At 45.6% G+C, this 25,958-nt stretch overlaps 1 protein-coding gene across 2 annotated transcripts; it reads right to left on the minus strand.

Moving 5' to 3' along the window:
• Nucleotides 1–242: 242 nt before the first annotated feature.
• On the minus strand, nt 243–16,723 carry BAG3 (BAG cochaperone 3). 2 transcript variants are annotated; one of them, XM_063405196.1, is made up of 4 exons: nt 16,476–16,723; nt 5,158–5,490; nt 3,139–3,519; nt 243–1,549 (listed from the first exon to the last, which is right to left on the minus strand). In XM_063405196.1, exons 1-4 carry the CDS (start codon nt 16,644–16,646, stop codon nt 779–781), a joined length of 1,656 nt encoding a protein of 551 aa, XP_063261266.1. In that variant the 5' UTR covers nt 16,647–16,723; the 3' UTR covers nt 243–778. The 2 variants fall into 2 exon arrangements, with proteins under 2 accessions (XP_063261266.1, XP_063261267.1); XM_063405197.1 differs by lacking the exon at nt 16,476–16,723 and adding an exon at nt 16,185–16,220.
• Between the last annotated feature and the right edge of the window lie 9,235 nt (nt 16,724–25,958).

A 25,958-nucleotide genomic window follows, 5' to 3' on the forward strand; every position in this document is an offset into this window, starting at 1 on the left:
GTGACTTCCAGGGTGAGAGAGCAGAAATGCTCAGCCAATTCCTTTCTCAATCCATAGAAGTGACACAGCAACAACATCAGAAGGGAGGACATGGATAGAGAAAGGCATGTTTTGGCCTTGATGAGAAAACAGCTGTCAGACTTCAACTATAATGTTGCATTAACAAATCCCTGTGTTCAGAAGAGTGTATTTAAAACCAATTACTGCTTTTACAGTTCAGCTTATAAAATCACAAGACTAAATGAGGCTTCCATAGTATTTTATTTCCCTCTTAAAATATAGCATTGAAGTCCTGCACACATATAAATATCCCTACAGTTTCTTACACACTTTCGATCCATCATTACTTAAAGTGCCCAACTGTGAACATTAAAAGTAAAAACATTACTGTTAAAGAGTGGCTATACTTGTAGGAGGACTGGTATTCTGACAATGCAGGCCACTGATTTTACAAAAATCACCTGCAAAAGAATACACCTTAAACAACACGCATCAATATTAACCCTGAAGTCATTTTTCTTTTCCATTCAGCTGATCTAAAAGCAATTAATGTACAGGGTTTATTTTTGAAACATGTCTTTTACATAGTGTAAGAATAAAGGATAAATGCATCACTTTCTTTCTAGCTCCCTCCTTTCCCTACAAAGTGTTTACTGTGTCCCAAGCTGCTATGTTGATTAAAACCAGTTGAAAAGAGCTCCGGAAATGCATGCAACTTAAAATTCACTTAAACACACTTTAAGTTATACAGTCTGAGAGATTTAATTTCAGCACGTGGCTACGGTTCAGTTGGGTTACTGGATGTGTTTGTCGTGGTGGCAAGATTGGTAAACACTTCTTCCTTCGTTTCAGGCTGATGTCTTTCCATTTTGGTTTCCTCTTTAGCATTTTTATTACTGGCATCTGCCTTGCTCTTGACTACCACAGGTTCAATCTCCATGATTTCCTGTGGTGGCTTAGGCTCTGGCATATTTGGCTGAAGTCCATCAACTTGAACAGGTTCTGGGACATCTTCTGCTTTCTGTTCAAGTTTTTCCAAAATGGTCTGGACCTTCCTCACACCATCTCTCCTGGCCTGGCGCACATCCGCGCGACCCTCAGGGTCCACTGAGTCTAGGGCTAGCAACTCTTTGGTCAAGTACTCTTCAATCATCAAGTACTTTTTGTCAGTTTTCTTGCCTTCAAAGGAGTTGACTGCCTGCTCAAGCATTTGTACTTTCTCCAGAATTGCTTCCACTTTCAAAACACCAGGATGCTTTTGAGGTTCTGTTTCCATCGTCTTCGGCGGCGCCGCTTCTTCAGGAGGAGGTTTTTCCTGGGGGGGAGCAGCCTTAGCTGGGGCAGGAGCCTTTTTATCAGCCTTCTCTGCCATGGCTGGAGCCTTCTGAGGTGGTAGCTTAGGATCTGGTTCCTGGTGGGTGACCTGAATTGGGATGAATGTGGAGGGTGCCTCTGTTTCGGGCGGTGGGGCTGCCTTGTTGTCAGGCTTGATTTCAGGAGGAGGGGCTGGTCTTGGTGGCTCCTGAGCTGGGACTTGCTGCTGAGAAACCTGGCGAGCAAGGCAAGTTTTGTGTTGAGACACAAGGCTCCTTATTTCCCTCTAAAGAACAAGTAACCTAACATCTAATTTTCTGTACTCCTAGCAGTGCAATTTCGCACACACAAGATGATTAATCTTCCCTGAGCATCACTCAATTTTACTGTTTGAAACTGAAAAATAACCCTGTGCTGAACAGCTATTATTATCACCAGTCAATTCTCTCAAACATTGAATTTCAACCCACCAAATCCCACCCAAGCTCAATAAAATCAGCCCCATAAGCAAGTTTAAAAGACTGAACCTTTGAGCAAAGCCCTCACCCAACTTAAATCAGTGAGATTTCTTGCAGCTGACTGTAACAGTCAGGATTTCATCTCATTTCACTAATTAGGAGCTCATCTTTCTTGAAAAGTCAACTACTTTGCTGAGTTTTAATCACATATTGGGCTATTCTCATCCTATTCCTGTTTTCAGGACATTTCTTTTTTTGTTAGTGCTTATTTTTAATCTTTAATCTATTTACATGCAGAGGTTACTGTGTCAATCTTATTACACTGTAGTGATTAGAGACTATCTTTGGGATTACTCCAGTTTTAAATCATCAAATCAGACATCTCTTGAAATTAAGATTAGTTTTAAAATCTTAGCAGGAAACTGAAATTTATGAAAACTGCATTTCCCTCCCCCTGACGCCCCCTTTACTTACTGGGCACATAAACAGTGATTTTGAAAGATACTTAAATCCAGCTGTCATGGATTTAAATGGCTGGAGTAAAGTATCTGTATTTTATTTAAACAGGTACATAAATGGCCTGCACTGAAAATCTGTTACTGCTTTACCTGTTAAACATAAAATTTGATTAGGAGTGCCAACTCTCACCCACAAAAATAAATTAGCACTGACCTAGAATATTCCATTAAGTCTTGATTCTTCCTTGTTTTGTCCTAGCCTGGGTTTTCAAAACTATTAACCTAATTCTGCTCCTGTCATTTTTCATGGGAAAAACCTCCAGAGAGGAAATCAAGGCTTGTTTCTGTACCTATTCCCTTCCACATACAGTTCTCTAATTCCCAATAGCCTTTCAATTGCAGTTTTACTAAAAACTCCAATATGGAAAAAACGTTCAATGAGCAGCTGGTTCTACAACCAAGGACATGCCTCAAGTCAGAAGCATAAAAATCTCTGGATTTTGCTTATCCTCCTTCTTCATAACAAAAATTACTTTGTGCATCTGATGCTATCCCCTAAATGGTTCTGAGCCATCAGTGAAGTACATTTACACAGATGTCACAAATCCCACAGACCTGGTTTTCTTCTCATAAACATAATGCAACATCAGTGACCTCAGAGTAATTACACCAAATTATACTCTGACAAGAGAAGATTCAATCGTGTGTTAAATCAGATTTCAGTGATCCACCACTGTCCTGACAGGTGGAAAGGCAACTTGCTGCTTATCTCAGGATCTCCCAGTCTGTTTAAATCTAGCAGTGGAGACTGCTCTATGCACTTTCATGTATGTGTCAGTACAAGCTCATTTTTCAGCTCTAGCCACGCTCACGTCCCTGGCAGGTGAATCACTTCCCCATTCACATACCTGGGGTCTGTCTACCACTGTCTGCACTCGGATGGGAGCTGGGGGCTGCCCCTGGGTGCTCACTCTGGCCGGGGAGCTCTCCCGACTGGAGGCGCCTCTCTGAGCCACTCGGAACGGGGACTGCGCTCGCGCCGCCTTGGGCTCCCTCTCCTCGGGCTGGATTTTGTGGAACACCGGCTGGTGGGCCTGGAACTCGCTCTGCTGGGCAGGGTAGTGGGTCTTCTGTGCCTGGTGGTAGGCTTGTGCTGGCTGACGTGGCATGTTTTCATGGATCACAGGGATTGGAATATAACCGCGAGGAAGTGCATGGCTCCCTGCGTTGGCTCTGCCAGAGGTCTGAGGGGAAACTGTTGGAGGGTCAGATGCTCCAGGTGGTTGAGGCTGCCATGAAAACAGAAATCCATTATTAAATGTTAACTATTGTGCGCTCACAATACATTTGGTTTCCAAAGAGAAAAGGGGGCGGTCATCATAGAAACTGAACTCGTGTTTCCGGCACACAAGGACTCCATTTCCCTGCTTTTTTGGCCAAGAGCCTCACTAGACAAACCACAAGTTGTGAGAGCATCATTACAACAAGCAGGAACCTGAGCTACAGCATTCCCAGCCCTGAAATGAGCAGGGAGTGGATGCTCAATCAGAATGTTTGCTGCTTTTGCATGGCTGTTCCTGTCTAAACCTGTTAAATTTGAGGCAAACTAAAGCTAAGCAAACTAATTGCGTGCTGGAGACAAACCCAAACCCCTAAGAGCACAAAACACTGACTTCTGATCCTGGCCACACAAACAGAGTTTCTATGTTTTGTTGGGTTTTTTTAGAGCATGTCTTTAATTTGGTAATGCAGCTATGGCTAATTCCCCCTTGCCTCCTCTCCTGTGAAGGCCAGACTGGAGCTGCAAGAGGAGAGAGCAGGCAAGGCAGGAGAGAAGGGGAACAAGACCCCTCTTTCGGTGCTGATTAACTGCTCAGCTGCCCATGGAACAGCAGGAACCTTGAATAAATGAATGATGGTTGGCATTACAGCACCCAACAGTGGCACTACTGATATGCACTGTAGGGTTCCCACACAGGCACTGGTCACTTGGCACCCACTCTGCACTCCCTGTGTGGAACAGCAAGTCTGAGGTCCTCCCTGGTTATTTCCAAGTAAGTGGCACAGGAGACACATTCCTAAAGCCACTCTGCAGGTGAGACAAAGCTCTACGGAGTGGGGAAAAGGAAAAGCTGAGCTTCACGTCCATGGACAGGCAGGGTTAGTCAAGAGAGCTGAGAAACCTGCCAACAGGATTTTAATTACATTCTTGAAACTCCAAATGGGTTTCAGAGAAGATGCCACTACTGTTGAATTACAGACTTGATACGTTTTCAGCTTGGTGAAGGCTGAATTTCCTGCCCATCTTACTTTGAATAAAAATGAGCCTTATATTTCCATGTATTTCAAGAACACCTATTTGCTAATTCTCTACAGAGAGCAGGCCAAAAATCCCAGCTTCTGAAACACAAAACAACCAAGGGTGACTTTTTTTCAAGCAAGTTCATAGTCTTAAAATATTTTCACATGCTACTGAAGGACAAAAATACTTTACAGTTCACTTCTAAATCTGTATGTATGGGAATCCATCTCATACAACTGAAATTTGCAATTAGGAAACAAAGATCATCTGAAACGGACTGGGTTGTTAGCTGACTGGACACTCATCTCTGACTCACAGTGCAGAACACAAGAGGCTTGTCTGCATCCTCCACTTGTGGGGGCACCCATAGAACCCCAAAACAAATCTCCCCTGCCACAGGGCCTGCTCAGCTCTGCATTCACCTCTGCAGAATCACTCCAGAACAGAAGTGGGTGACGCCAGAAAAAACCCATACATATTTATGGTGCCATGACTGAGCACTTTCAGTACTCTGCAAGCACAGTCCTGCGCGAGTCGTGCTTCCCGAGGGCCGAGCTCCCCGTGAGACACTCCGGCCATGCAGAGCGCCCTGCAAGCAGAGCCCTGTGGCAGTGCTGACACTCACCTCGGGCCCGTGCGGGGCCGCCGCAGCTGCCGGTGTCTGTCCACATTGTTTATCGGGCTCGGCCGGGCCCCTGGCCGGCGCCTCGGGGCCACCGGAGGCGCCCCTGGGGGGCGGCTGCGCCTGCCCCGCGGCGGGCACGGCCTCGGCCTTGTACCTCTGCGGCCCCGGCTGCAGGGAGAAGCAGGGGTGCTGCTGCCGGCCGTCCAGGCCCTCGTGGATGACGGGGATGGGGATGTAGCCCGCCCGGAGCTTGGGGTAGCCCACGTGTCCTTCTCGGGCCGCCGGCTGCTTGGGGCTGTCGCGAGATGGGCCATTTGCTGAGGACTGGCCTTCCTGCAATGAAAAACAGCACAGAGCACTCGGTGGTGGGTCACTAAACATGGTAAGAGGAAGCTGCCCTAAAGGTCTGCCCCAAAAGCAGCATCAGCTGCATATGTGAAGAGCTCAGACCCCTCAAGCCTGTGCAGCACAGCCAACAGCAGGCACCAACACTGCAGGCAAGGGGAAGAAGTTCACAAATCTGCTTATGTGCAGGGTTTTCATCCCCACTTTCACTCCCCACTTCACAAAGCAGTCACTTGTGCTTTGAAATACCTGCCCAATTCCACCTGGATTTCTTATTTATCATGTATCACCAGCACTTAGCCACCCACCCACCCTCTTCAGAGGGAGCTCATCCAATTCAAACAAGTACCAATCAGACCAGAGACATTTCCTCATCACCTCTCAGAACACATCTGTACCACATCTGAAAAGGCATTTGTAAAGAAGACTAATCCGAACAGAAGCACAATATTTTTTCTGTATCCTTCTTCCCGCTGGCTATTTGAAGAGATACTGACACTGCACACTGAAAATATATTCACTTCCAGCTAAGGAGAATCTGGTTCAGTAAATACTGAAGGAAAGGGAAGGAGGAGACAGGATAGCTTCACAAAGAGGAAAACACTAAAAAGCAAGATTTAAAAATCCCTGTGTGGTCTGAATACACTCAGTGGACAATGTCAAAGCCCTGGCAAGGGTGGAAGTGGTCTGTACTAAGAGCCCTCACAAGTCCTCTAGTAAGTTCTTCCTGCGTCGGTCATTCTATTTTGAGACCCCGTGAGGGCCAAGTTCCAGATGTATCTCTAAGTCAGATCATATAACAAGCACCTCTGTCATTCAGAGGGTAATGTCATTATTCAGTAAGAGGAGAATTTAATAAGGGGACATATGGTGCAAGTGTTGGAAACCCTATTTTTAAAGAGGTGTTTAAGCTGCAAAAATATTTCATGTTGCTCCTGTACACATTAACATACTAATTCATCAGGAATTCACTCTTTTACCAACCAGATTATCAGTGTTCTTCTTACACAATAGTATCACCTGAAAAAGTGATTTTTGAGAATTCCTCTTAGCAAAAAACTGCAGAGAATAGAGGCTGTTATCTATGTAAACTAATGAAGATAACACAGAAAGGAACAAGTTCTAAGTCTGAGCCCCCACTGTTCCATTTCCTTTTACTCACTTAAAAAAATACTCCTCCACAGAGGAAGAATTCTAGAAGAGGCATAGAGAAGAGCCAGGCCTAGAAAGTTCGCAGAGAGCAGCAATGCGAAGTTGGCTTTCCCAGCTGCAGAACAAGGATGATCTCATGCCAACGTCTGCACTGGGCTCCACGGATGAGTCATTTCAAATTCACCCTAGCAGGAAGCCACGCTCCTCTGCTCCACACAGACCGTCTGGGGGCTTTCAGAGCCCCCCACACCAACAAGCACTCGCTCTTTCCCCTTCCACCAGCACTCCCCAGGCCCCAGCTCTGCTGGGATGCACCATCATGTCAGCAAACTGCATTTGCCAGAAAAATCAGTCTGTGTGCCCAGCCAAGCGTGTGTGTGAGCCCGGGCTGGGAGCGGAGCGGGCGATTCCCAGCGGGAAGCAGCACCTTGGTGCTGCGCTGACTGCGGGCATTCTGTGAGCGGCAGCTGCTCGGCAGCGTCCCCCCGCAGTAACCCGAGAGCCACCCCACCTACAGCCAGGCTCCCACCGCTATAAAAAGGAGATTCCCTCACTTGCAGCGGCTCTGCGGGAAGGCGTTCGGAGCTGGGTGGGCCAGCAGCACCTACAGGTGCTCTGGCAGGAGAAGAGCTGCTCTGTCAGCCAAAGCTGCTCTGCTCCACCTGGGTGTACAGATCTGCCCCAAGGAGTAGTTGTTTTGGGGTCTGCATTGTCTTTAATGGCTCCATTTGGGGATAAGACCCCCAGTTTTCTGGAGTAACCCACAATGATAAATCATTCACCATGGACAGTGTCCCGCCCCCCACACCACCCAAGAAGCCCCCCCAGAGAGTTCAGCCATGGGCTTCCCCTCCCTTGTCTTCATGTTCAGACCCGTGAGGCTGCCCTTGCTTTGAACCTTCTTAGCAATCTGAGAGATCTGTCACTGCAACCTCAGCCCTGCTATAAAATACAAAAGACGCAGCCCGAACTCGAAGCAAAAATCAGGCTGGACTGCTTTTTCAAAGCATCCAGTTTATAAATGAAGTAAAGCTTCTCTCAATACTTTGGAGGTTTTTGTTGTTTTCTATTTTTTTAATAGACTATAATCCTGCGATTTCTCACATTCTTACAGCTTCAGACAACCTGTGCTGCTCCTGTGGAAAGTTGTTTCAAACTGGCCCTTTGTTGCAGGCTTTTTTCCCCTGTAGTTAGGTGTAACCACAGGCCTCAGCTGTGCAGTCACACTGGAACAGACCTCGGTAAAAGAACAAATGCAGCGTCCTTGTTTTTCCCACCATCAGTGGCCCCGAGGCACAGATCAGGTTTAGGAAAGGTGCTCTCATCACAACTGCACTTCCTGATCTTCACTGTCCCCTTCAACCCTTAATTAATACTTAACTCTACAAACAGTTGCCTACACTAACCAGTTCCTATCGTCACATCTCCTTTCTTTCTTTCTTCCCACTGTCCTACAATCAAACATGGACAATCCAGGTATTCTGCAACTCCCATCACTTGGGAATGACACCACTAAGGAGGCCCCGGGTTCAGGAGGTGCCAGTTGCTCAGCTCTGTACTGAGTGAGAATGTGACACAGCACTGAGTGCGTGCACATCCCAATGTCCCTGTCTCCAAACTCCTGGCCAAAGCAGTTCTGTTCTGTGCAGGAGAGCCTGTGTTTCCAGCCTGGCCAAACAGGTTCTGGTAGACTTCAGGAGAAGCTCAGAACTGCCTGGGGACACTGTGGCAATGGGGAAGAATGGAATCAAGCTCTGGAAAACTCTCAACACTATGTTAAAGAAATTCACAGGTTCCCTCCTAATGCTTTAATTCTGTAGCACAGCCAGCACAACAGAAAGTATCCATTTCTTTGTTTTATTTGCCTTCTATCACATACAGTTCTTGCTTGTTACATTAACAAACCTGCTACCTGGAAAAAGTCCACAGCTCACATTTAACTCCAATCAGCACAAAGAGAAATGACCACAAATGAATGACAAGTCTTAGTCCATCATCCTTCCTGGTTTAAGTATAAAAAACAGGAACTCAGGTTTCTGCATTAAAACAAATTGAAGCAAATTCCTCCTGCTCTCATCTAAGGAAACAAGAAGTTCCTTAAAACAGAGTAGCTACAAGAATCAGAGTATCAACTAATTTTCCTAAGTACCAGGACTATCAGCAATCCCAACTTTGATCACACACTTAATTTACCTTGAAGAGACAGAATCCCTCAAAAGGAGGGAGCACAAAAATGCAAAAACTGCCCTGAGCAGCTCAGAAATTTTCACAACAGTTCTAGCTGACGTTTCACACAGCCTGAAATACCAGCAGGACCTCAAACCCAATGCAGCACTTCAGGAGAGCTGAGGTAAGTCATCACATCCAGGCAAGTGAAGGTTTGGCCCGGCTGCAGGAGGGACAGTGGAGCTGGGCCTGAGGATCTGCTCCGGAGCAGGGACAGCGCTCGCACCTCCAGCGTTTCTGTTGTGAGGCCATCACCAGGATAAATAAAGGTGCAGCCAGCACGAGTTGTGCAACTGGAAAAAACACTTCATACCCCCACATCCTACTGCTGGCTTCCCGTGGGAAGGGCACGGTCAGGACTGACACTAAAATCCTCCGACTTGCTCCCATTTTTAGTGAGTTCTGAAGCCATGAGCCACTGGAATGAAAAAAGCAAGAGCAGAAGCACCACGCTGCACCAGGATTCCCAGTACAGCTGTACTATCTGCAGTGGATAATGGATAACTCCTAGGGTGCCCCCAGTCTGCTCAAGTGTTATTCCAGACTCAGAAACAGAAACTGCAAATTCAGTCATTGCTGATACCACTGGAGTTTTCCAGACGGCTCTACTGTTTGAATTAAATCTGTCAAAATATTCTGTATTCATGTTAAATGACTTGAATAGTTGTATCAAATTCAGAATCTCCCTTTTGAGACTCCTTACATAATACATTTGTCATTCCTCAAACACTAAAATGGTCTACAGAATAAAGTCTGAAAGCCTCCTCTGCTGCCATCATGCTCTTGCATTTTTCTTAACCTGTACTGATGTTATTTGCAGCACAGTCAGTTCCATCTCTGAAGCACATGTTACTCACACATGTAGCACCCCTGGAGCTCCTGCAGAGCAGCAGTGCAAGTATTTAAATTGCACCTGTTTTGTAAATATTCTCTAGCAAGGGGAAAACAGAATTTACCTCCACTGTCAAGAGATTAAACAACTTTTCTGTATGCAAACAGATGGTCCACTGACTGCGGTGTCGTTCTGAACTCGTAAGCTGCTGCTGCAGAGTACCATGCAAACAATTGTTCTGGTTGCTCAAATGACTGAGAAAACACCACTACCTGACAAAATCTTACTTGAGAACACAGCTTCCACAACTTTAAACCCAAATCCTATATATTTAGGAAGAAGGGACTAAAATGATTCTGTTCTCTCACAATCGAATATAGCAATATAACCAAAATGAGTGACATAACCAAGTTCTGTTTACACACTTGCTCAAACCTGTATTTTACCAGAAACTGCCACGAATAACCAAAAAGCCAGTGGTACCCAGTATCCACATTAAGAATAAAGACTATTCTATTTATTAAAGAAAATACTGGTTTTATCACAGAAAGGCAAAATTTTAGCCATTTGAGCTAGATTCCACATTCGCTTGTACTTCACTTCTGGCCAGACCTTCTTTCCTTCTCTGTTGCAAAAATTACAGAAGTACTACACTGCCTTTGCTACCAATAGAAATCAATGTATCCCAAGTATTTCTAAGAAGCTCCTCACCAGTTTTGTGTGTTTGAACATATTAATAGCACAACATCAGCATGAGCTGGGTTTTACTAACAATTCCCAGAGAACTACACGAGTTGGAAAGTACCCAGTGATTTACTCTCAGTGCTGACTCCAAACTTCTTACAGCCCTGCCTCAGCTGCTGCAGACATTTGCATTCTCACCCTTTTACTCACAATTTGTGCTTAAATATATAGACTGAGCGCACAGGCATTTGAGCAAGATATCATTAGCTAATGACTGAAGGAAACCATGAATAAGCTTAGTTGCATGAGCTGTCTCAGTAGAACTTCGTGTCAGTCGCATCATGTAACCCAATTACAGGCCAAGCTGCTTTTGATGTTCTACTTGCTGAATGCTGAGTTTTATTTCCCAACATACACATGTGTAGGCAAACAGGCCTTTTGTTCTCTCTGGTAATTACCAAGCTGTATTATACAAGTGTTACATTAACATTCGCTCTAACTGATGCCATTAGAAATAAATAAACACTATTAAAAACTGAAGGAGAAAACTAACCCTACACTTTTCAAAACAGAGAGCCTTACTGGAGTAAATATGTTTGCTATCTCGCAGCTCAATCTTGTTCCAGGAACAAAACCTGTCCTCTTTTAATCACTAGGAAGATTCCTTCTTAAGCTAAAATGCCTTGGCGCAGACATGACAACACCTGCCCTGTGTGCCCATGAGTGGAAGTTGGCACTGAGAGCACCCCATGGGCCAAACTGAACACGTCTGAGAGAGAAACAATGACTGCTCCGAGGAGCAGAGCACCCTCAGAGAGCTGGGATCACCACCCACCCCACCAGCCTGAGTGGATGGAGCTGGAGAAAAGCCCTTCAGAGCACTAACAGAAATATCCTTGTCAAGGGTGAGGAGAATTACACTTTATTCAGTTATTTCTGCTCACTGCCTCATTGCCTAAGAAGCAGGTGGTCAAATTGTTGTTTTCCTATTAGTTATGACCCAGGAATCTGAAATCCATCGGAAAGCATAAGCCTCAAAAATTAGCAAAACAACGCCTCATTAAAAAAAAAGGAGAATAAGCAGATAATGGTTGGAGCATGAGCCGTGAAATTCAGTTTATAGTCATGCTCAACATTTTCATCTAAAATTTCATTTGTAGCAGTTTCCTGACTTCACTTTCCTAAAGAGCAATTTTCCTACACTATAAAAGCACTTGTTACATTGCAGTCCATTTATTAATTATAAGACTTTGCCATCAGCCATAAAAAACACAGTTTTATGCTACCTGGGTGATGTCAGACAAGTCTCTTCCCCACCCCATGCCTGATTTTCCTGTCTGTAAAACCAAGAAGGAAAAACAAAAATAATCAAACCAACAGCTTCTACAAGATATTTAAGATACAGCATTTTTCTTTTTGCCTGTAATTAAGTAACGTGATCTGTGTGAACAAGCAATTTCTTCTAATTTACATTTACCTTTACCTTGGCATGAAGAGACCACAGTTTACCTGGAGAGTGATACTGTCTGCACACCCCAAAACATACTGGATTTTTACCTGCCTTATCATGGTTCAAGTGGGAACAATTCTATTTTTGCCACATCATCATGGAAAAGTTCTGCCTGTGCATACAAGTGTTAAAAATACATTTCCCAGGTAAGAATGCTGCCACCTGGCACAAGTATTCTTCCTTTGTCCTTTAGATAAGAGGCACATGGTGCCAGGAGTTACACAGCACCCTGAACACCTTCTCTGCTTTTCCTCTTGCATGACCTCCGGTATAATTTCTTTGTGCTCCTGCCTCTTGTTTCTGATTAGATCCACCCCTTGTTTTCAGGTTAATTGATATGTCCATAAGTTAACTCCCTACTCACCATGTTCTGTCAGGAGAGACTTTAACTCCACCAAGCAGCTGTAGGGAATGTGGGCAAAGCCAGGACACAACCCTCCAAAAAGCCCCCTACTGATAATTTTACCACTCCTACCTATTAAGCTTTTTCTGTGAAGTATTTTTTTAATCCAGTAACCAACTTATTAGCCTGACAGAACTGCACATCAGCATTAGGAATGTAAAAACACTGCAGGTGGAAGAGACTTTAATTGTTACTAAGCTGACCTCACATTCCCTTCCCCTGAGGAGAACCACTGCAAGGGGTACATACAGCTTCAGAGAGGCTGTTCTGACCTCTCCATGCAATTTCTAATTCACTCTACCAAGGATTTTTCAGTCAACTTGACCATGAGAAGTCAGTGCTCAAAAATAAGCCCACTGCTAAAGAGATGCAAACTGAGTGACTTCAGACTTATTTGGGGAAGCAGAGAGAAAAGAGATGCGAGAGCCGTGAAGGGAGAGGATGGAAACTTAGGTGCAGTCAGTTGTTCCCCAAGGGAGCATCAGCAGCAGGGTGAGATGGCTGCTCCTTCCTTTGTTTAGGCCTGTGCAGTCATTGCTGCAGCCAATACTTGGCATAAATCACTTTTATGGCTGCTCCCTGACTTGTGCCTGGCTGCTGCAGCTTTTAGCTCGAACCCAAGGCACCAGTGAGCTATTGATCACTTCAATATCCGTTTGTGAAGCTCAGCACAGTCAATTCCTTTGGTTTATTTTTGGCTGCATTATTTCCCATGGGGGTTTACTACATGTGGAAACAACACATAGAAGGGGCATCGATAATTACCTATACAAACGTTCTTTTGTTTTCTTCTCTAAATGCAATCTATTTTTATTGACACTTTGGGGAACACCAAGTTACCAATTTAAAGTCATAAGACAATCCTGCAGGAAGTATGCAGAGCTGTGATATCCTAAGTTAACACAGAAAATAACTACATCAAATAAGCAAAGGAAATGAGTAATTCTATCAAAAAAAAAGAAGAAGAGTAACACTGCTAGTAAACACTTTTTTTTACTAGAGATATACACATCTTCACAGTACTGATTGTACCTTACTCTTTAAATGTCTTACTGTTAACTAATCAGATCCTTGAAAGAAAATCACTGGTTTACCAAGAAGCTTCATTAATAAATATTTTTCTGACATTTGCAGTGTCATCCCTTCTCACTGAAGCAACACAAGATTTTTTTCCTCTTTCTCATGAAGGGCTCCCCAATCCATCCTTACGCTACAGTTAATTTTTTACATGTAACAGAAACAAACATGCAGAAGAACATCCATCCTTCATGTGGGTAAAAAGGGTCAGACTGAATGAGGAAATAACAGCCAGCCATCTGAATTCACAAATGCACCTAAAATACAGAGTTAAATGCAAAATCAAGATCTGGTTTTGGTGCTTTGAAATGGCTTGGTCATGGGTTAAAATTTCAGAAGAGCCACTTCAACTTTTACCTGATTATGTATCTGGCACAGATTACTGCAGTCAGCATGGCTGCACTGATGTTAAGCCCAGGGTAAGTGAGAAGACCGAGATCAAGCACTGGGGAACAACAGGACTTTATTATGACACTGTCTCAGCTATATTCTCACCTAGCTAGAAAAGCTCAGTTAGCCCTACATCTCCAGTCATTGTCCACTTACAGGGTAATACCTCATTTCACTGCCTGACCTCTTCAGAAAGGGAACAAACACTCACACACAGAATATTGGTGGATATAGTACAAGACCACCTCAAGGGTGGTACAAAATTGCAAATTTCACTGTCAGATTTCAGTGAAAGCAATGCAGTGATGGAGTCAGCACAAGTTTGATCTCTGTATAATCATCCTTGTAAAGTCTGACACATGCAGTCAGCTTTTGTGATTCTCAGATCACTTCTAAAAGCCCCAAGTTCTCATTTGAGGCAAGCTGAGAATGAAAGAAATCAGAAAGCTCTCCCCATCAAATCTCTTTTTTTTCTTTTATCTGTGGTTATGTCCTCCCTACTTGTTTAGGGATTAAGAAAAGTTTGGTGTCTTCAAAAATCCTTGCTGGATTTGAAATTCAATGTCAGTAGGTGATTTGCCTTCCTTGGCATTGCCTAGCTAAGAGAATATTTAGGAAAAGACATATTTTCCTTGGGCCTGATTCGAAGATTCTTTTGCTAACTAGTGCCTGTCCTTGTGAAATACACTGGTACTCAACAGACTGATGATTTCAGCAGATGTCCACGAATTCCAGCAGACACACTGAACTCAAGGCTCTGATAAAAGGCTCTGTGAGAGGAGTTACACACAACTTCTACCATCATAAACTGAAGGACTTTTTTAGATAGGAACTCCCAAAAATCAACAGTTCATTTCTAACTGCATTCTCTGTCTCCCACTGAAACCCAAAGCACATATTCCTGCTTACAGCCAGGAATAATCCATTTTCCTGTTTGGAAAAGAGTGTATCCCACAAAAGCAGATGCAGCCTTTTGTACCTGTGGCAGCCCTTGCAGTTGGCAGAAGAGGCACAGAGGCACATTTCATTTGCACCACAGATTTCACACGAGATAGGGGTGAAAATTTGTTTTGTTTCAGGCACCCACTCAAGCAGAGGGCTGATCCGTCAGACAGCTTCCAACACTCTTCACACAATTACTGAAAGCAGCTTGAATCTGACTGCTCTGTTAAATGGGTTAGTCTCAAGTGGTATTCCTGGAACAAAAGCCTTGGAGTAAACAGCACACTTTTCTTCTCAAGTATATTCTATGCTTATAAAAACCACACTATTTTTATTTTTGCTACCACAATAGCCAGTGTTAGCAGGTGCCTCCAAAAGGGTGAGAAAACACTTTTCCCTATGCTAGTCTCAATATTTTTATTATGAAACTACATTATTTCTAAGATTTCCATGTATTATTACTAGAATTTATTTATAGATCAAACGAACTAGCACTTAAAGAGCTGCAAAGGGGGTTAATTTGTGATAGAGAAGTACGCCCCTTCCTTTCCCAGGCCAGCTGCTCTCACACCGAGCTTTCAGTCACGGTCTGCGCTCGCAAACCGGGCAACTACTATTTTAAGAAACGGTAAGTTCATAAAATAATTAACACTTCTTGAGCGCTTCCCTCCTCACGTTATGCGTAAGGCAAGGGGAGAAAAACTTCCAAGAGAGGGTCCGGAGCAGCCCCGAGCCCGCTGTCCCCCGCTTCCCCAGGGCTCCACCGGCCCCGAGCCCGCTGTCCCCCGCTTCCCCAGGGCGGCCGCAGCCCCGGCCCCGCTGTCCCCCGCTTCCCCAGGGCTCCACCGGCCCCGAGCCCGCTGTCCCCGGCTTCCCCAGGGCTCCCCCGGCCCCGAGCCCACTGTCCCCCGCTTCCCCAGGGCGGCCGCAGCCCCGAGCCCGCTGTCCCCGGGCTCCGTCCCGCAGCTCCCCAGGGCTCCCCCGTCCCCGCCCCGCAGCAGCCGCTGCTCCCCGGCGCGGCCCCTCTGCGGCGGCCGCCGGCCCCGGGCTCCAGTCCAGCCCCGGGAGCTCCGTGCCCGGGCCCCTGGCCGGGAGGGACCCCTCGGGGGAGCCCGGCAGCTCCGCGCAGAGCAGCGCGCCGAGACCCCGGGAATCGCCTCCCCACCAGGCAAACCCTACTTGGCTCAAGTTTCCAGCACTTTCTGCCCGCAGCCGCCGCGCTGCTGGGTCAGAGGGCTGCGCTCCCCGAGGAGCGGGCTGTGCCCGCCGGCAGCCGGGAGGGCCCTTCCCCGGGGCCCGGCCGCGCTCCCGTCCGCGCCTCGCCTTCCATGGACATATTTGGACTGAGACGCGGCTTTTCCCCGAGCGTGCTTCGGCACAACACCGGAGCGGCAGCTGCCGGCAGAGTTTGGGACCGACGAAAAGAAAACGCGTAAAGAAAAAAGAAGTCGGATTCCGAGCCGGACCTCTCTTTTTTTAAAAGGCATCCAACGCTCGGGCAGTTCACAGCTGAAAAATAAATCAGGTTCGCCTCTCCCCTGGCAGGCCGGGCGGACTTCACCAACTTTAAATAAACATTACAGGGCCGAGGTATCAAATGGTTGAATGCACAAAAAAGGGACTGCAGTGCGTCAGAGACAAAAGGCAGCTCCTGCCCTCACCGCATCGCCACGCGCGGGGGGAGCGCGGCCCCGACCCCGCCGGGACGCCCGGGACACCCGGCCGGGCACCGCCGCCCGCCCGCCCGCCCGCCCTACCTGCGGCGCCGCCCGCAGGCGCGGGTCGCTCCAGGTCGTGGTGCGGCTGTTGTGATCCACGAAGAAGGGCCAGCCGGTCTGCGGGTCGATCTTGATCTCCCAGCCGGGCGGCAGCGGCTCGGCGCTGCCCTCCATCTGCGGCGGCGGCGGGCTCTGCGCGGCGGCGCTCATGGCGGGGCAGGGCCGGGGGGCCGCGCCGCCCGCTTTATCCGCCGCGGGCCGGGGGCGGGGGCGCGGGGCTGGAACTGTCTGGAAACGGCGGCGAGGGGGGCGGTGGCGGGGGAGGGACGAGGGGCGGGACGCGGAGCAGGAGGAGGGCGGGGGACGGCCGAGGAGCCGCCGGCTGGAAACTTCTGGCTGTGTCCAGCGCGGCCGGGCAGACCCCCGGAGTACCGGGAAGGGCTCGCTGGGAGCGGCCCCGGAGCTGCAGGCTCGGCTCTGTGTGCAGCGAGGGCAGCGCGGGGTGAAGGTGCCGGCCGGAGCTGCCCTCCTGCTCGGGCCGGTCCCTGCCGCGCCCCGAGCCCGGCCTTGGGAGCCCGCAGCCCTCGGGCACTCCCGCACGGCAGCTCCGACCCAGTGCCCGAGCAGTGAGCGAGAGATCGGAGCCCCTCCCCAGAACGCCCTGCCCCGTCACTGGCGATTCCAGGTTATTATGGCTGATAAACAACAAAAATAAAGCTTCTCGAGTGAGGGCGTGGGCAGGCGTTGCTCTTCAGATTCAGCTGGCTTGAACTTTCTCAGCGCTTTGCAAGTGCAGTGTCGCATTCCTCAGTTTCACTTAAAAGTACACCTGAAGGCAGAGAGTGTTTCTGCGAGGTTTAAAACAGTGGTTTTCTCATGGGTGCTCTATCAGCACGTCATGCACTCGGTGGGTTTGGTTTGAGGTAACTGTGCTTCACAATTACACCACTTGTAGTCATCTGACAGTCACAGGAGCAGCCGCAGATGCCTGTTGATACTTACTCTGAGTAGAAAAGTGAATGCACCAGTGTGCCTCGAACGCAAAGTTACCTTCTGCGGAGCTGTTTGCTCAGAGGAATTCAAAGTATGAATCCCTCGGAGGTAGATGCTTATGACTGCAGTATCTCCTCTTTCAACAAGACCCCTGCCTCTTCACACCCCTGAGCACAGCCAGGATCTCCTCCTGCTGGAGGCAAGATCAAAGGTCTGATACTGCTTGGCACTGATGGTCATTCATCTTTTGACAGGGGGTTTTGTTTATCACACTGACAAACCAAATACTTGCTGACATTTGCTCCTTCATTCCTGCAGCTCTTCAACCCTGTTTCCCTTGCTGTCAGAACCACACTGCTCCATCACAGACCCATTTTTCAGTCCCTGCTGTTGTGTGCCTTTGACTCCTAAGTATTATAAATGGATCATTTTTTTTCCACAGAGCATTTACTTGCAGATGTCTGTATTGCCATCACCTTTTCTGACTCACCTATTTTCTAAACAACAATTCCCAAACTTTGCCAATCTCACAGCCCTGGACTGTGGTGCCTGTCCCTGGCTGTGTTTCCTACCTCTGCTGCCTCTCATGCTCTTTGGTATAAAACCTCTGCTTAGCCTCACCAATGTCAGCAGTAGCCTCAAAAGGAGTAATATCAGCGATTTATTCTGCTTGCAATCTGCAGAGGAATTTCACTCTCCGTTTTGCAACAGAAAGGCACACTTACACCATATGTTCCCTGTAGCATATGCCAGAGTCTCTTCCAAATCAACAAAAGCAGCTGATTCAGACACAGGGGACACAGATGTTAAAAAGGTCCTGCAGGAAAATCACTCTTGTAAGTTGAGGAAATGATACAGATGGGGTCTGTAGCTGAGAGAATGTAAACAAAGGCATGAAGAATGGGGGGTCTTTTATTTTGCTGCAGCTGGCAGCCAACCATATACTCAGCAGAGCTAATGAATAAGGTCAGTAAGTAGGTGAAAAATTAATGAAAGGAATTTCAAAGGCATATCTAACTTAAGTTAGACATTTTTGTGGGGGCATACCCTGCTAAGAAACAGAGGGGGCTGCATTTCACAGAAATTATCATGGGCTAGTGATTCAAGATTCTCTTGCAGCGCTGCAGGGTCGACAGGCATCCAGCTGGAAAGAGAACAGTCTGGGCTGACAAGGAAAAGCCTTTTAGTGATTGAATTTAGTTGGCAAGACATCATGTTTTTTCTGTTAATTAAATTGTTTTTCCTGACAGGTAGGGTTTAGCCTGGTTTCCTGTGCAGGTGAAAGCAGTGCTGGCGAGGCAGGTTACACAGGATATCACTGGTTGCTCTCTGGTGCTGAGGTGTCACTGGACCATAGCTGTGACCCTGAGGAAATGTGGCTTCTAGTTCATATTGTCATTAGCCATCCTTCAAATCAGAATGATTTATGAAAATGTTCGTGTGGGGAATACTGCCAAGCAAAAATCTGGGCTTCAGGAAAATCTGTTATTAAGATAAGTGAGTCTCTGTAGTGTCTGGCTAATCTCAGATGAGACTCCAGGTCTATGTCTCAAGGTCTGTATGCTCTATTTCAGAAGGGAAAACACTCAAGAAGCATTTTCTACTTTTTGTGTTCTTCATGTAAGTGCAAACACAGGGCTCCTGACTTGTCCACAAGTCTGTGCAGTGCTTCACACACCCAGGAGTACCAAACTAAACATTTGCTCCAGGGTGTTCCTCTACAAATAGAAACCATGTAATTGTAGTTACTCAGAGTTGATAATACTCCACAGGGTGTTCCATGTTTCTTTGACCTGAACACGGGCTGCAGAGAGCTCCCTCCCAGCTGCACAGCAGCTCTGGCTCAGGTTGTACAGCTCAGCATTGTTGTAATAGAATTTTTATTCACTGTATTAATCAAGCAGATATCTCTGGTGTGTCAGGAAACAACATTTCTTGCAGTGAGATCCAAATTGGCTTTCTCCTGAGTACCTGCAGGACTTTCACAGGTCACCTGAGCAGAAAGGGCTCTGTTAAGCAGGACTGGGAGTTCAGATGTTTGCTCTGGATGAGGGATTGCAGAGCTGTCACTGGTGAACCTGGGTGAGTGACGTGTCTGGCACGTGTCGAGTGCTGTGTTCCGAAGCAGGCTCCAGTCCAAGTTCTCTGCTGGATGCATTTGAGTCATATGAGCATTCTTAATAAGTGCAACAAACACAGACTTTCTCAATTGTCAGGTCCAAGAGACGTGGTGAATGTGACCTGGATGATTTCCATCACTTGATGTTTCATCCAGGGTATCACTGAATAGCCCAGGTCTTCACTGATTGTATTTTGAATATTCTGCTCCAGGTGTATGAACCATTTCAGCTAAAAGCAAAAATGTCTCACCTATGAATTACAATAACCAGAGCTGTACAGATACTTGGCTTCATGGTTTGCTCAGAATCACAGAGCTGTTTGTGGGGCCACTGACAAAATTGGGGCCTGCCTTTAAGAAAATTAAAGATGCAAAGTGATTGATAATCTTGTACTAATCTGCCACATATGCTACAGACCACTTCAGACTTGGTTTCCAGTGTTTGGTACACAATTTAGTGTAGCTGATGGTGAAGTGCAGAGCAGGAGTAGGTGGATGAAGCCATCCACAAATGGTCTGATCTCACTCTGCTGCATGGTGCAGACATTGCTTGGCTCTTAGAGCTTTGATCATGCCATCTGCTTGTTGGAGTCCCAGTAACTGGCAAGTCATTTGATAGATAAATATACTTCCTATGAACTTTAATAGAAAATTCAAAATATTAATTAAAAATAAGAGTGTTAATTGTACTGTTTAAATGGAGAAAATATTTTAAATGCACATGTTGCAATCAAACTGCAACTACGCTAAAGCTGGGCATTCACAAAGTACATACTCAGATTTCAAAATTTCAGAATTTTTAAAAAAGATTGCAGAAGCCAATTCCAACACAATTTTTACTTACTTTTCCCTTTTTTATTTCCATCTGGAATGCAATTTGTCATAAATCAGGGGGCAAATCTGGCTGTGAACACAGCAAAACCAGCTTTAATTTCTGTGACCTGCAGCAAAAGCAAAATTTGATTCCAAACATAGGCAGCAGAAGAAAACTTGAATCTTTACAGCTACTCACTCTCTTAATATGTCATGAGTGGCATATGTAAGGTAAATATATATTTCCAGAAAGGCATTATTGGCTGCTCATTCCCTGTCCTTGCAGTGTTGGTCAGACAGAAGCTTTTGGAGGCAGATCTTCGGGTTAGGAGTGTCTGAGCCTGCCCAGGGAGCAGAACTTTGTCTTCCTTAGAAATCAGGAGGAGGAAGGAGACTCAATCAGAGGCGGTGCTTTAATTGCCACAGTGGCCAGCACCCATTAGAGTTGAGAGGCTCCCACCTAGTGGATAATCTGCCCTGCTGTACTCCAGGCTGCCGTGGTCCAAAAGTGCTTTGGAACATCTGGGTTATTTTTCCAAAGTTTACTGGCAAATCTTGGTCCAAAACAGAATCGTTTCCAGACCTGAGGGTACCCAATAGCAGACACAGTACAGAGTTTGGAAAAAACAACTGAAAAGGGAGTTTAAAAACCTTCTTTCATGAGCAAATCGATCCTTTTATGAGCAGAATGTGGCACACGTTAAGGCACAAGTGTTTCTCCAGTTTCTGTGGGTACTGCAGCTGATTTAATTATATTGTGCTCTGTCCCTAATCATCCCTTCCAAATATTTTTATTCCCTTGAATCGAAGAAGCAGATGCAGAGCTGATAGCATCTCTGGCTCTCTCCCTGGCACCGTGGAGTCTCAAAGGAGGCAGCAGATTGAAAAGAAAGAAACAAATGCATGCACTTTAGCCTCTGCTCCTTCTGGCTCTCCTTGGAGTAGCGTCTGCCCGGGAATTCAGCTTTGGAAGTGCCAGCCTTTCCTAGCCATACAAAGAGCTCTTTGGAACCGTGCCAGGAATGCAACCCCTCCACTCCTTAGGAGTGCAGTTGGCTGCTCAAGGCTGGCTCGCTGATAAGAGCAGTTTGACAAGGGTTGGGAGAGGCCTTAGTGCCTTCCCTCCTTTCTCCTGGAGCTGTTTCCTGCTGAGCTCTCACCACAGGCCCCCTCCAAAGATATCCCAGAGCTGCAGTGCCATAATTACTGCTTGCCTACCCTGGGAATCCATCATACAGGATCAGCAGGAGGGGCGGATGTGAGGGGAGGCTTTCTGGACAGTGTTACTTCTCAGTGGCTCAGCTCTCTGATCCATGGAGGCATTTACACACCCACTCAATGCTGCAAACAACTCAGAAAAACTAGAAACTAAAACTAAAACCTGAAAACTAAAACTCTTTGGTGGTACAGAACCCCCACGTCCCTTTAATGGGGAGTATCACTGTGTCTCTGCTGAAATTTGTATCAGCCAAGAAGTCAGCACAAATCTTCACTTGCACAAGAACCTTCAGGAGATGGAGTTATAAACAAAACCATGCTTGCAGGTATCCTCTTGCAAAAGTGACTTTTGCCATGGTGAATTTTAATACAGTCTTCAGCAGTAAAGAAACCCAAGTGGAAAATCTTAGTCTGCATACTCCTGATAAAAACAGAACAACAGCCAGAGGAGGCATTTATAAAAGACTACTTATAATAATAATTTTCCTCTAATTTCCTTGCTAACAGAGTTGAGTAAAAATCCCATTTCTAGCAGTGTCTCTGACTGGTGTTCAGGGGATGGTTTTTGTTGGATTGGATGGCTCAGGGGCTCCTGCAGCAGGGCCACAGAGGGAAAACCTGCAGGTCAAACTGAACTGCCACTAACTTCCCTCTTAAATTAGAAGAGAAAAATGTAATTTGCAGGTCCTGATCAGATTTTATCTTCTGCCATCCTTGCTCAAGGGTCACCTGATAGGGCAGAGGGGCAGGAAACTGGGGACTGCACTTCTGCTCCAGGGGCTGAGTCACGACTGCATCTCCAGAGATTCAGAGGGAGACAAACCTGGATAATGCATAAAACCTGGAGTTCAGAGCAGCTGTAGGAAAATACTTTCCAAATTTAATCAATTTTCTGAAACAGAAGATTAGGTGATGCTTATCTGCCTTTACAGAACTGCAATTCTGGTCTGTAGTAGCTAAAAGGATTTTTTTTCAGCATTTGGCTGTTTTTACCCAGAACAAAGCTGTTTTCCTTTCCCACTGTTTATATTTCTAAATAATCCAGGGCACTGGAAAACTAGATTTTTGTTTCTAAGACCATATTGCAAATTTTCTCATAGCTTTCTAAAGTCTCATATTTTGTTTTATTTTCTTTTTTGGCTGAACATCATCTATTCTGTGGTTAAAATATCAACTCTATTAGGAAAAAAAAAATGCAGATGGTGCTAAACACAAAAACAGTGGATCTGATTTCCAGAGGGTTATCCTGACATGGAAAGATCCTTGCTAAGCTTTGGGACAGCACAGCCCTCCTTGTGTTCCCTGGTGCTGGGAATGTGGCCTGGCAGTTAAATGGAGCAGATCACTTCCACTCTTCAGCACATCCTGAGTTGCCAAAATAGTCTGCCTTGGCAAGGTGAGGGAGCCAGAGCAGTTTGAGAAGCAGCAGAGTGCCGTCCTGGTTTCTTCTTCCATTCCACAAGAAGCTTTGGAGATTTAATTGTCACTGATCTTTGCTGAGAAGGAAAAGTCTTTAATTTTTTTGCCTTTGTCTAGAAAAATTAAAATATCATCCCAGAATAATGCCATGCTTAGGGCAGGCACTGGATTGTGGTTCAAGTCTTGTGGTTCTTACCCAGATCAGAGCCTTTAACCTTTATTTCTTGCAGCCCAGTTCAGCTCTATTCCAAAAGGTCACTGCATATGGGTTTTTTGTCTTTTGTCTGAGAATTTTACTGGCTCCATCTCTGTGTTTCCTGAAGCCCATCCTGCATTAGGTGCAAATTTCTGCTTTGAGAATTGTGTCTTAAGGCCTTACCCTCTGCTGCTTTAATCAACAGGAGCAGAACCCAGTTCTGGGACTGAAGTTCTCTGTGTTTCACCACGGGTTTTTAGCTCTGTATCTTCACTGGGAGCAATGCCAAGTCTGAACATCCAGGAAGAACTTGCAAGAGAGGGAACTGAGCAGTCTGCAGCAATATCAAGCAGGCAGCAAGACTCAGCAGAGCAATAAACAGATTAAAAGAAAGAATCTTGTATGACTGAGCCTTTGTACTGAACACACAGTGTGGGATGCTGTGATCTGACAGTGTCTAGACAATGATATCCTCCATAACTTTCTTTCCTCTCTAACAAGAATACAGCCAGAAGTTTCCCAAAAGAAAATGAAGAGAATTTCAGGTTGCAGGTTTACAGCCTCACTAGTCAAAGAATGTCCAGGTGACTTTTGCACAGAATCCCCACCCTGTTTTTACAATAAGTATTTATCTGTGCACATGGTTCCCCTTTTCGCTTGTTCCAGGACTAAAGTCTTAGAAACAAAACCTTTGTAAGACGTTGTGCAAGGTTGTGCATTCCTAATATGGTGCATTTATGTGTCAGTATATTTTAATGTATCATCAATGAGAATGTTCTAGTTCATCATTATTTAGCATAATTAGACAAAGATGAGTGATCATGAAGTATGCATAATGGATAGAAATACATCTTAAAAACAAATAGGTTTGGAATAACATCTCTTTTGGTTCTGAGCAGTCAAATAAAGACATGTCTTATACAGTTCTGCTTCATGGTTTTGGTATAGCAAACCCTTGAGCTGCAAGAATCAATGTTTGGGGTAATTGTGATAAGCAGATGTCTCCTGTTAAGATGTCCAGGGAGTCACGTTCCCTCGGAACCTTTTTCTTCAGTTTCACAACAGAAATAAAGATGCTGTGAAGTTTCTGGCTTTTTGAAGCAGCTCCAGTTAAGACAGAGTGGTACAGCCTTCAAAGTTTCTTTCTGTGCACCTCAGGAAAACAACACTGCATCAGTTTATTTAACTCGCTGATTTTGCCAGACACATTTTGTTGCTGTTGGCTCTCTGGGATCCCAGCCAACGCTTTTTCAGAGTTTAGGCTATGATCAGATAGGAGCAGTGTGACACAACAGAAAGTTTTCTTGCATTTTAGAATACATGTGTCTTTTCTTGCTGCAAACAAGGAAGCTGACAGATGACAGATTCTGGATGGCATTTGAACTAAACTTCCAGTAGACTGGCAGCGTCTTTATGTTTATTTTTGGTGGAATGACCTTTCCATGTGTAAAGGCTCTAGATGCTTCCTGATTAAGTTATACTTCCACATGAGAACCTTTCAGCTCAGAGAAATCAGGTGAAATTTTAAGAAAAAGGGTGTTCCCCTGAAACATAAAGCTGTAATGAAATTTGTTTTTTCTTGGTGGTTTTTTTTTGGTTGCTGTCAGTTATTACCACCAGATTTTTGGAAGAGCTGACAGGCTTGATGAACGGTGAAAAAAAGAGTAAGGATTCTTCTGGTTTTGACCTACAGGTAAGTTTTGTTTCTCTTAGTAAAAGGTAACTGATATCAAAATAAAAGAATATTTTGATGCAGGAAACTGATCCCTCTTCATGTTTTCTCATGTTTAGAAGTTTTAGTTATTTGACAATTCCTTTCCTGTTTACTTCTGAATTATTATTTAATTAGTTTACTTTGCTCAGCTCCCATCCTGACCTAGGTCTGGTTTCCTACCTGTTTGCTGTGAGGGAAGAGCTTTGGCTGTGTCTGTATTGCAAAATTCAAATAGCTCAGACTGTTAACCCTGTCTCCTTGTAAATGTAAACTCCAGCTAAGTCAGGTAAAACTAAATACATTCCAATTAGATGAAGCATTAGGTTTTGGGGGGAGAATAACCATATAAATAAATAACAAAAGAAATCAAGGTCAGGAGTGGAAAGCATGTTTTCAGGACATGGTTTAAGTTGAGGCTGGTTGTATTCCATAATTCTGTGCTACTTCCCAGTTAGCTCACAGGAATCTGACCAGTCTGAACAAGGGCTGGGTAGCAGTTTTGAGGAGACCTCCCAATTTTGCCCCAGGTATTTCTGTTATATCTGAAAGTGTCCATATTTGAAGAGTTATTTTAAGTCTCACCACACCTGCTGTTCTTCAGAAGGCTAATTTGATCTGTAAAGAAAGAAAAAAATCAAAGTAATTAAATTTAAAAGAGGCTGGATATCAAGACTAACCCTCTTGCTATTGAGGTAAAGATGATGAAGAGCAAGAAAAGATTATATTTAAGTCTAGTTTCCTTCTGCCTGCTTCCCATCAGGGCTCTGACCTCCCTGTCCCACATCTTACAGCATCTCTGCTGCTCCTCAAAGATGCTCTCCCAGATTCCTCCCCTCCTGCCCAATCCTTCCTCCTCCCTCCTGGGGAAGCAGCAGTGCCAGAGGCAGCACTGGCTCCTGCCTCCCAGGGCATCCCTGTCCCTGATTCCACACTGCCCTCCTAGGGCAGTGCTACCTCCCAGGTGGACCTACAGTATCCTGAGGTAATGATTAAGAACTCAAATCTTTCTTCTGTCTTGATTTTCTTCACAAATCTATGAAATGTGGGTTC

Source organism: Prinia subflava, chromosome 9 (genome assembly GCF_021018805.1).
Source record: "Prinia subflava isolate CZ2003 ecotype Zambia chromosome 9, Cam_Psub_1.2, whole genome shotgun sequence".
NCBI classification, from domain to species: domain Eukaryota; kingdom Metazoa; phylum Chordata; class Aves; order Passeriformes; family Cisticolidae; genus Prinia; species Prinia subflava.